This window comes from Cariama cristata, unplaced genomic scaffold (assembly GCF_000690535.1).
Source record: "Cariama cristata isolate BGI_N322 unplaced genomic scaffold, ASM69053v1 scaffold42147, whole genome shotgun sequence".
NCBI lineage: Eukaryota > Metazoa > Chordata > Aves > Cariamiformes > Cariamidae > Cariama > Cariama cristata.
Window position 1 is genome coordinate 10622 of NW_009626719.1, and position 11461 is coordinate 22082.

The 11461-nt window shown below is 37.5% G+C and overlaps 1 protein-coding gene across 1 annotated transcript; it reads right to left on the reverse strand.

Annotated features, from left to right (window-relative positions):
* Positions 1-324: 324 nt before the first annotated feature.
* On the reverse strand, positions 325-2366 carry LOC104155439 (transcription factor Sp4-like; the record flags this gene model as incomplete). Its single annotated transcript, XM_009704133.1, has 3 exons — positions 325-572; positions 1674-1873; positions 2113-2366. Coding segments are annotated over 3 exons (702 nt in total), but the record flags the coding sequence as incomplete, so codon positions are not given.
* Between the last annotated feature and the right edge of the window lie 9095 nt (positions 2367-11461).

Below are 11461 nucleotides of genomic sequence, written 5' to 3' on the forward strand. Positions count from 1 at the left end.
ATACAATGCTAAAATAGGGGGGGAGAGTTCATTTAAAATCATTACATGATATACAAACATATAACTAAAAAAGTACAGTATGGAAATAATATCCCCCCATCTGTTTATCCAGTACATCAATTTGCGCTGTTTGTATTTTTGAAATTTTTGTCTTGTTGCACCGGTGTACACTTCCCATGCTGACCCTCCAACCTGGAACACTTACAGAAGTCATGACTGACAACATGATTTCCTGCTCTGTACTCCACTTTACCAGCCCACTTCCATATCCTGAAAGGTATGTAAACTTAAGTGCAGCACTAGGCGTCCATATAAACGATCCTTTCAGAATTCTTCCATGTTTGTTGAAACATTAGGGGTTGCTGGGTTTGAATCTTGAGAAATGGCAGCAACAGTGACAATTCTTGGAGAACCAAGAACCTCAGTAACTGAAGAGTCCAGTTCTCCTGAGGTAACAATAGCAAGGGCTGTTCCACCACCCTTCTTGTTCTGATGAGTTTTGACATGTTTCGAGAGATGGTCACTTCGCATAAACCTTTTAGAACATTCTGGGCACTCAAATCTCTTTTCACCTTTTTTAAAAAAAGAACAAAACCAAAATGTTACTGAACGAGAGCACTGAACACTGCTTGATCATTTGAATCTGACCCTTTTCTATTCAACATTTGAAGCATCTTTAAAAGGATACCATTTTTTCTTTTCTGCCTGTCTGATTTCCAGGTGTGTTCTGCTCAGTCACAGGCTTTTGGCAATCTACTCTTCACTTCTAAAATGTTCTCACCAAGTATTTGCTATGCTGTGATTATCTGGTGAGAAGTTTGAATTTCAGGTCACCAGAGAATTTTCATAAACTTCCACAAACCTGATAGAGCAGGAGAGGTAAAAGCCCTGAAAGAATGACTTGATAGCATTTTTTAAGAATACTTTTGTTCTTTAGATTACAGTGATGAGAAGGGAATTTGGAAACATGAATCCCAAAGCTCCATGAGGATGTATGAAGCCTATGTCGAGAGAGAGAAATTCAACATACTAAAAAGTCCTGTCACTGTTCAGATGTAATTAGCACTTAGACTTCGAGTGCTATCTTCTGATGCTATAAGTTATTGGGGGTAGGGATTGGAGGACACAGCTTCTTGGGGCTAGAAATATGAAGGGTCATAAAATTTTCAGTTTCTAAAAGGTCCACCTTTCCAATCTGAACTGTTAAGAGAACTTGCTTTATCAGTTCTCACTTGAAACTTCAAGAAATTTCCCAAGAACACCAAATCTGATGTATTGACTAGGTTAATAAATTTTGTAAGGATTGAGCTAGTCCAAATCAGAAAACAACGACCCTGGTCTATGGCCAGTCCTACATGCCTGATATAAGTTTATCAAATTTAGATCAGGCGCTAGCCAATGTACATCAGCTATCTGTGACAAAACGGTCATCTTTTTCTAGCATAGGTACAGAAGAACAGTTTGAACAGATCTCATTTTAATTATTTGATTTCACAGTCAGCTTGAAGTGATGAAAACTGAAATCTACCACTTCCTCTGTTTTAAAGTTACTTTATTTACATTTAAAGTAGTTTTTGCAGATCCTAATAAGTGAGAACTTTGATACCACTGTTTAACCATGGCCGCTACGATTCTGACTTGCTGTACTATGCATATAGAGAGGGCTGACTAACCTGTGTGGGTTCTTCTATGTCTTTGTAACTCATCGCTCCTTGTAAATCGCTTGCCACAAAAAATCCAGTTGCATACAAATGGTCTTTCACCGGTATGCCAGCGCAGATGTGCTCGAAGATGAGATGTCTTGCCATAAACTTTTCCACACCCTTCAATATGGCAGATATGTTGTTTCTTTTTTCCTGGCTCATTGCTGCCTCTAAAAAGATCAAATTTAAACAGGCAAGTAATTATATTCTAAAATATGATTAGTTATTAGGAAAATATTTCATGCTAATAGAGACAATTATAATCCCCTGTCTAAAAAGAAATATATAAACATACTTTCTCACAGAAAACATAGAAAACTAAATGTAGGCAATATAAGAAAATCTCATGCCCAAAGGAGGCAAGCTATGATAAGATGCCTAAATACGTACTGATAAAATTTACATTTACCTTCCTTCTCCCTCTCTGCAATTAGGACATGAGCAGGCAACTCTTCTCAATTTCTTGCCAGGTTGTGCTTCCTGGTCAGAACCTTGTTGAGCTTGTTGCAGCTGCACTTGTGTTATCTGATCAGGACTAACAGCACCGATTGCTGCATTAGCAATGCCACCTACTGCTACAGTAACAGGAGCTATTGTGGCTTGCTGCACTTTTACTCCATCCTGTCCTTGCTGTTGACCTGTAAAATAAGAGAGTGTTTGTACCTTTTATTAGTCATTTCAATAAGTGAAATGCACAAATAAACATACATTTTAAAGAACAAAAGCCCACCTAAAGTTAAGGGAAGCCACCAAACAACTATCAAATCCATCCATTTCCCTGAAGCACTACCAGAGCACTTACCTGCTAGCTTAGACAGCCCTGTTTAATGTAATTTGTTATTAGAACAGTACAAGACTGCAAATCACTGACTGATACTAAGAAATGTGAACTAGTTTAACAAGTGTTTTCTTTTGTTTAAAAGCTGAGATAAATGAGAAACCATTACATAGAATCTTACACAGAAATTTTGTTAAATGTATTGCCAATTAATGTCTCTCTAATAACCTTTGAAAACATATCTATGTTCAGAAAAATAGTTAGCTCTTTTTAAAACTTGCCTTATGCACATACAGAATTGTCACTTCTCCTACAATCTTTCCTAAATCAACATTAAGCCTCAAAGGAACTTCCACAAAGAAAAAGAAATGTAGGCCTGGACTTGAACAAGCTAGCACACTAGAGCTTAGTTGTTGTGGTTTTTTTTCAGGATTCTCCACCAGGGATGGGGTAATCCTGGTTGTATGTACAAATTCAGGGACAAGAGGCTGGAGAGCAGCCCCACTGAAAGATATCTGGGGTTTGTGTTGATGGCAAGCTGAATATGAGTCAAGAGTGTGCTCTGGCAGCCAGAAGGGCCAACTGTGTCCTGGGGTGCATCAAGCACAGCATCACTGGCCAGTCGAGGGAGGTGACTGTCCCACTCTGCACTGCACTGGTGCGGCCCCACCTTGAGCACTGTGTGCAGTTTTGGGCGCCTCAGTATCAGAAGGATATCAAACCATTAGAGTGTGTCCAGAGGAGGGCAACCAAGGTGGTGAAAGGTCTCGAGGGCAAGACTTACAAGGAGCGGCTGAGGGCACTGGGTTTGTTCAGCTTGGAAAAGAGAAGGCTGAGGGGTGACCTCATTGCAGCCTACAACTGCATCACGGGGGGCAGCGGAGGGGGAGGTGCTGATCTCTTCTCTCATGACCAGCGACAGGACACATGGAAAGGGAATGAAGTTGCGTCAGGGGAAGTTCAGGTTGGATATTAGGAAAAGGTTCTTCACTGAGAGGGTGGTTGGCCACAGGAACGGGCTCCCCAGGGAAGTGGTCACAGCACCAAGCCCGTTAGAGTTCAAGGTGCATCTGGACAACGCTCTTAGTCATATGGTTTAGTTTTAGGTAGTCCTGCGAGAAGCAGGGAGTTGGACTCGATGATCCTTATGGTTCCCTTTCAACTTGAGATATTCTATGATTCCATGATTTTGTTTTGCAGAAGGGAGTATGTTTTCAAGAAGACTGGAAAAGCAGCTTGACTGAATCAAACTGAATTCTAATATTGACTAGATGAATTAAGAATTCAGTTTCATCGCATAAGTTCATCGATCTCATTGGCTTTTTTGATCAAAGGAAATCAGGATTACTCTCTTGATATTAAAGCAAGCATTAAGAAAATAATGTGACAAACTAATGTGCCACTTTCAAAAATTCAGTGCCTTCATACAAATGGGAAGTAAGAGGAAATACTACCTACTTAGTGAGAGAGTGTAATGACCAACCAAAAATCCTTAGAATATATTCTAAGATCTTAAGACTTGAAAGTCCTCTGTATTGAAGCATTAATTTAAAACTTAGAAATCCTTTGGAGGTAACATGATTCAGAGAGATTCAAATGGGTACTCCAACTTACTTCTCAAGCATCCGTAACAGACACCATCAACGGGGACAAGACTGAGAAGAACACTCTCTCTGAAGTCTAAGCTGCCTAGCTACCAAGTGAGTTTGTATACAACACAGCACAGGAGAATGAGTACTTCAGTTGCATGATTGCTGAGGAGCGATATATGCTTGGACAGGCTATCTTGTCTAACACCATGGTAACAGCCATAGATGAAATCTAACACACGCCACCTAACACCACCACATACATGCAGATAGGTTAGGATTGAAGAACATGATATAGAGAGAACCTCTCAAAGTGACTTGACTGTCCTCTAACAGGCTGCTGTTGGCCACAGAAAATAGAATAAATCTGTCTTGTGCCTAGGTCAGTACCAGGTTATTTTCACCAGAAGCACTGACCAAATTTTCCCTGTTATCTCTCTTGGATTCCATCTGGAACTTGCACCTGATCTGCCTAGATATGAATAAACACGAATTCCTTGTTTTCTTAAGGAGGCCACAAATATTGACAGATGCTGAGTACTTTCAGTTCTCTGAAAAGAACAAAGACAAACCCAGAAGAGATGTTTGAATCCCACTTGCTGTTGGACAGATAGATAGTAAAACAAAAAAAAATAATCTAAAAAAAGTCTGGTATTTGTGGCAGAGGAACCATAGAAAAAGAATTACAGGCTTAATCTTGAGTGCAGTCTCCATACATCTAGGATAGAACAGTCTTTTCAAAATAGCAATGCACTGGGAAGAAATTTATTTCCCATATTCTAATGGGAAAGAAAAGCACTCATGAGAATCCTTGTGGGAGAATATGATACGGTAAGGAAAACATTGTGGTATAAATGCAAATAGTAATATCAAGTACTTGAGTCTAACAGTGGCAGAAGAGGACGCAAGGGCATCCAAAGAAACTGCTAGTCCAAGGGGCAATTCCTTGTCAGGCTGTTAAGCTGGTGAAGTGCTGACCAAGTGCTATGAATGGCCAGAGTCAAAAATGGCTGATAATTTTTGTTATATCTAATGCTCATCTTAACATGGTAATGTGATTGTTTGTGTTGAAAACCAGCTGCAGTTTTTGGTTAGCCAGAAGTAAATAAATTAACAGGAAAAACTTGCTCGGCTTGTAGTCTTCCACAGAGCACAAACCGCTCTCTGTCTGTTAAACATACCCAAGATGCAAACTCCTTTAATTCACAGAACAACACTATAAATGATGAGTCTATGAATGGACACTGCAAAAGTTAAAGATGAAACATATTATGGCCACACCTAGGTCAGACTTTTATGCTATTTTCACTATCAGTCACGTTTTCAAGTACATTAATAAAAATTATCTTTTGTTGTTACAGTCTGTTAGAGGAATGACTCCATCCATGTCACAAAGTCCTATTTGAGCAAAAAGGTCCTGGGACCTAACCAGTCTGTGGTCAGAACACAGCTGAGAAGTGTAATTTTCTCTCAATTTTCCCTTTCTCTCTGATTTTCCTGAATTGATATTAAAATTTCAATGCAACTTCCCTCCAGGTGCCAGACCAAGGCTTTCCAAGTAAGATGTGAACTGAGGCACTTGAACCCTGAGGAGGACTTCTTTGTTCACCCCATGACTAGTGCTACAGTGATGGGTGTCTAGCACATAACTCTGTCTGGATCTGACCAATCCACATTTATGGGGAAGCCTGTTCCACATTTCTAAAAATCCAATATATGGTGCTGATTTGATATGAACCAACTTTCAGTCTCTAGGTCATGAGATGACCAACCACACAAGGGTCTTCTGATACTTCTTCAGAACATCAAGTACCACTGTTGACATACACTTTATCTGCTCCAAACTTTCCCTCCCCCATGTGATGACCACATTTATCTTGGGAGTATAGGATACACACTACTAAGCTACAAGTTTAATCTATTTATTAAACATAATATAGTGATACATCTGAGTAGAAATTCTTCACAATAGCTGTAAAGGTGACAATAAAAATACAAAAGAGAAAATGCTGAAAGCAAGGATGCTCAGGTAGACAATTACATTATCCATATGGTTTCAGTTAAACAGTAATTAAATGACTGCTCTTTAGATGGCATTAACAAAGTTATTACATTTTCTAATGTGAATGTTGATTTTCTTCTTTAAAGTAATCTCATGGATTTGTTATTTTAAACTCCCTTCCCTTAGATTCCACTTACTAAATTCAGAACAGAAGGTTCTGAAACTCTCAAACTATCAGACAAACAGCCTTATTTAAAGATCCAGGCCACAATATTCAATAAGCAAATCTCTACCTTTTGAGGTAAAAGAGTAACTGAAAGAAGCACACATATCTGATAAATATTCCTTGCCAGAGATTTGGATAGATATCAGCAAACACTGGGAAGTTCAGTAATGCAATTCCTGGACTTAATTTTTGTTTGGAACTCCTGAAAGAGCATCCCAACAAGCTAGCACACTAGTAGTATACAGGATAGAAAGAAATGCATCTATTCTCATTTTAAAGTTGTTAAACAGGAAATTCTTTATTCTTGTTCTTTGAGAGTAGAATGAACATATTTTAGACCAGCTGAAAAATCTTTTCTCTTGAAGAAAAATCAGAAAATTTTCACAAAACAGCTGACAGAATGTGCCTTGGTCTCAATCTCAAAGTGAGCCTGCTATAGTTTTAAGTTGCATGGGATTTCGCCTTTTTTAAACTATATACTAGAATCTACTATGGATCACTAAGGGCTTTAACTTTTCCACAATGTATACTTATTAAGGGAAGATAAAGGAATTTCATTATTTCTTAAATCAAGTTTACTGAATAAAAGATACTGATAAAACTTAACTGTTGATATGAGTTTGTCAGCAACGTACAAAATTAAGTCAGGGCAACTTCTAAAAGTTTATAGAAATGCAGATTTTTCAATAGAGAGGATCTAGATATAAATTAGCTCTTTATGTGAAACAAACCCTGCTTATTCTAAAAACAGGTGGCTGAGATAATGTTATCCATACAGGAACAGAATGATGTCCTGACACTTTCTAGATGGAGAAGACAGACCTATTAAAAACAATTCATATGACTTCTTACGAAGGGCATTAAAATACTGTGTAAAGCCTTCCAGAAATTTTGCTACAATCATGAGATCACTTGACATTGCTTCTTCCAGACCTACTCCAAACCACAAGACCTGATATCACTATACTTCACCATTCATAATCAAACCTTTCAGTAACAAGAGCTCTCATGTTTCAACACAGATTTCAGAAAGAGGTCTCAACAAATCAATATATGAGGGAACAAAGTCACACTTTAGTTCATCTATGTTACTCTACATGAGTTGCCAAAGCAGTCACTGCACATTTACACCTGCTTTTAGAAGATAAAAAGTTTTTCTCAAGTTCCCATGATTTCTTTAATAGTGATTTCCTGAAATTGTGAAACATTCCTGATGTCAGTCATCACTGAACTTGTGTATGACTCAACTTTATTGCATGTGCTGTCAGGTTACAACATTAAGTTATAACAAAATGTTAGTCTACAAAATAATACTGATACCAACTATTCCATTGCATTTCATTTTCTCTCAGGTTTAAGTTATCTCTTTCTTTTGGATAATAACCATTTATTTGACCACAGGACAACATGCAAACAACAAGGCAACCTGATGTGGTATTTATTTTGCAAATCCAAGTGCAATAAGACTCTCACTCATTGCAATATTGCATATATGATTATGATCAAATGTAATTAAGAGTAACATTATAGAAATTTTTAAAGCTTCTCAAATAGAAGAACCTGCATGATTTTAGTCACTCATCTGTCCCATTTAAGCAGTTAAACAATTGCATTATTTATTATCACAAGATACAGGATTATCAAGACAAAGGATTGCACATCCTTTTTTCTTCAGCACCACTTACTCAGCTTTCCAATTTTGCAGTAAAACTTCATCTTAGCAGTTACAACTCATGTACACTTTCCTGTACACATGAGTCTGTAATACATTGATGCAACAAAACTCAACAATTTAGAGCAATTACTATGAAGCCAAATAATACACACACACACATCTCAATCAATTTTAGCCTTCAAAGCTAATTTGCAAAATAATAACTCCCATAGCACCACTTAGATGACTAAAGAAAGCCAATCCATGGTACTGAGGAAGTACTTTCCTACAGAGCAACTGACCACTGAAGACCATGGTTATTAGGCTTGGCCATCCATCATACATCAAAACGAGTTTCCTTTTACTACATATTGCACTTGCATTGCTATTCTTGTTCACCTGAAGAAGCAAGCATGAAAAACGACGCTTTGAGGCAAACGGGGCAGAAAGGGAAGAAAAGGACTTAACTTTAATGATCCACAGAAATCATGGGAATCAAGCTTTAGAAAAATGGAAGAGAAATTTAAGACTAAGAAAAGGCCACTTCCAGTTTCTGGTACTTAGTTCCCCAGAACAATTTGTATAGATTTCCTGTTGCTGTTGTGCAACCATCATTCAGGAGTCAAAAAGATGACAGCATTAATGACAGAGAGTTATCTCAGTAGCGTGCACCTTACTGCAAAATCTGAGGAACTCTTTGCAAAATGTACCTAGAGCCAGAGTGGCTAATGTTGCAAAAAAGAAAATTTGTTCAACTGCATATCCTAAAAATGAATGAGAAGGTTGCAATTGACATTCATAATTCAACATATATTACTACAGGACAGCTAAGAAAAGTTAAAGATACTCTGCAGAGTTCCAAAGCTCTACAAGCATTAGAGCTAATGCAGCAACTCACCCATTCAACTTACTGAGGCAAAGCAATGAGGGAGAAGAGGTTTCTGATCTCCCCTTCCCCGCATACACCAAGTACAGTCAGCTTATGAACACTCTTTACTCTAATATCCTTTTTCCACAGTGACATACAGACGATTTATAAGGTAATATTTATATATATTTACATGTATTTATTTTTATATGTATTTATAACACAATATATTCATAACAATATATGTATATATAATATAATAAAAGGTAATACTTCGATTAAGATATAGCCAAGATTTTAAAATTTAAAAAAAGTGTGTGGCAATAGTTTGCAGTCAGAGATAATTCTTTTCCAAACAAAATATACTAGGAAGGAGGTTTCATGCTGAAGAACGAAATGCAAATCACATCTTAAAATTTAATATACGTGAAGATAACACTGAGTTTCAGTATTTACACAGAAGACGACGTGATTCAGTGGTACATAAATGGTATGCAGACAATTCTGCCCTCTCTTCTACCCTCAAGCAGTGGTTTATAAAGATTTATGAAGAAACAGTATGTGACAGAAGAAGAATTCCCCAGAACAGTAACTGTACAAGGGCTGATGCAAGGGACCCACACATTCTGTAGAGAAGATCAGTTTGGAATAGAGAGAGGAACTGGATCCACCCAACCACTACAAGAAATTTGGGTCAGCACAGCACAGTATTGTGTCCAGATGCTACTACAAGCAGAAAGTTTCCAGTGCAAACTGCAGCATCACCTAGACATCTGTCTTTTCTATCTCCTACAGGGGCACTGCAGCACGTTTCTATCTTTCGCCTGTTCTTGACTTTGACAAGATTTGTAAGAATCTGTTGTCCTCTCCTCCAAAAGCTTTCTAAACCAAATGTCTCTGTGTGTTCAAAAATTACTGAACAGTACCATAATTAAGCTTAACTTCTGTGAAAAATGCCACTTAAAAGCATGAGATTTAAGGCAGTTAAAAGTAAGTTTGCAGGTTTAAACACCTTAAAAAAACTGAAATACTTTTGCTTTTGTGCAAGAGTCTTATTGGTAACACAAGGACGAAACAATGCCCAAAAAGTTTCTTGAAGGTCTTTTAATGACTTTTCAAAAACATAAGGCTTTACCCAAGTGCTTTAGGACAACCTGAAGTCACTTCAATACTTTGAGACAGAAGAGAAGTTTTCCCAGCTGGTAGCATCTTTCATTAAACGGAAAACCAGTTTTCTTTTTATTACTTTATTAAACATAGGAAAGTGCTACCACAAATACAACACAGAAAGACCTATACAGAAACAACACAGAAATCAACCACGGAGCTACAGTTTCACAAAATTTAGTCTTGCACAACCAAGTAGAGGTTTCAGTCAAAATTTGGAATCAGAAAAATAACTTGTTATACTACTGCTAAGACAAGAGACCCTTCCAAAAAACCCCAATTTTCATCATCATTGATAAAACAGTCAAAAATATAAGTGTATTTAGGATGAATGTTCAAGAACACTTCTCTGCAGATGAACACAAGTAGTTCCCTGCATACTGAATCTTAGAGCAAACAGGTAGCTGAAAACCCAAGTACCAACTCTGCTGCAGAATCTCAGATGCACTGCATGGAAACTAGTTGTAGATCGAAGAAATGAAGGTTTTTAAGTTTACTTTTACGGAACATCTCCCTCTACCCCATCACCCTGTCCTAGCTCTCAGGTTATTCTACAGCTTATAGCCACAACAGAATGTGGCCCAGTTCTTTTTTCCAACTCTTCCCCTTAACTCTGAAATAGGGGATAGGACTAGAAGGAAACTTATTCACTGTTAGTCTCCACAGTCTGACTACAGGAGCTCAATACCTGATAAACTGTAACATACACACACACACACAAAAATCAAATGCCTATCTTGCACACTTCTGCCATATGGAAACTAAAATACTGGTCTCAGGAAGTGTGTTTTTTAGCATCTCAGTTCAATTTCTGTATATTACCATGGAAATAGTAATAGCCTAATCTCGAAAGGACAGAAGGAGGCTGACATGAAAAAACGCAAGCTAAGTTTCCAGTACTCTATTTGCTTTTTTGAGGGTAGGGGTGGGGGTTTTTTGTTGGGTTTTGTGGTGGGTTTGACTACAGTTTAGCTAGCTTACATATTTTACACTTGTCTAGAAGGTTTATGAATGTCCTTGAAGTAAACATTTTGGCTATACGAAATGTTATTTTTATATTGATCAAGATAAAAGTAACTATGCCTCTATGCACAGGAGGGATTAGGTAACAGGTACATACATGGGAAATGGAAAATCCTTTCAACAGAATGGAAGATAGCTGACTTTAAAACTAGGTTAAGTTGTATAGTAGTTGATAATTTATTCGGAATAAAAAAACACTGGCAAGGTGATGAAAAGTTATTATCAGGAAAAACAAGATCCATAAAACATTTGTAAAGACCTTTTACAGTAAGACTAAACATGAAGCCTTGGTTTTATAACAGCCTATGGATAGATAGGCTAACCAATACAAAGACTAATTTGTTTATTAAAGATGTAGAAATTGTAACTTTGTTACAGCCTTCATCAGGCAAAGATCAACAGTGCTACATATTATAGAATCATATTTGGCAGCTCATGGCCTGGACAGGAA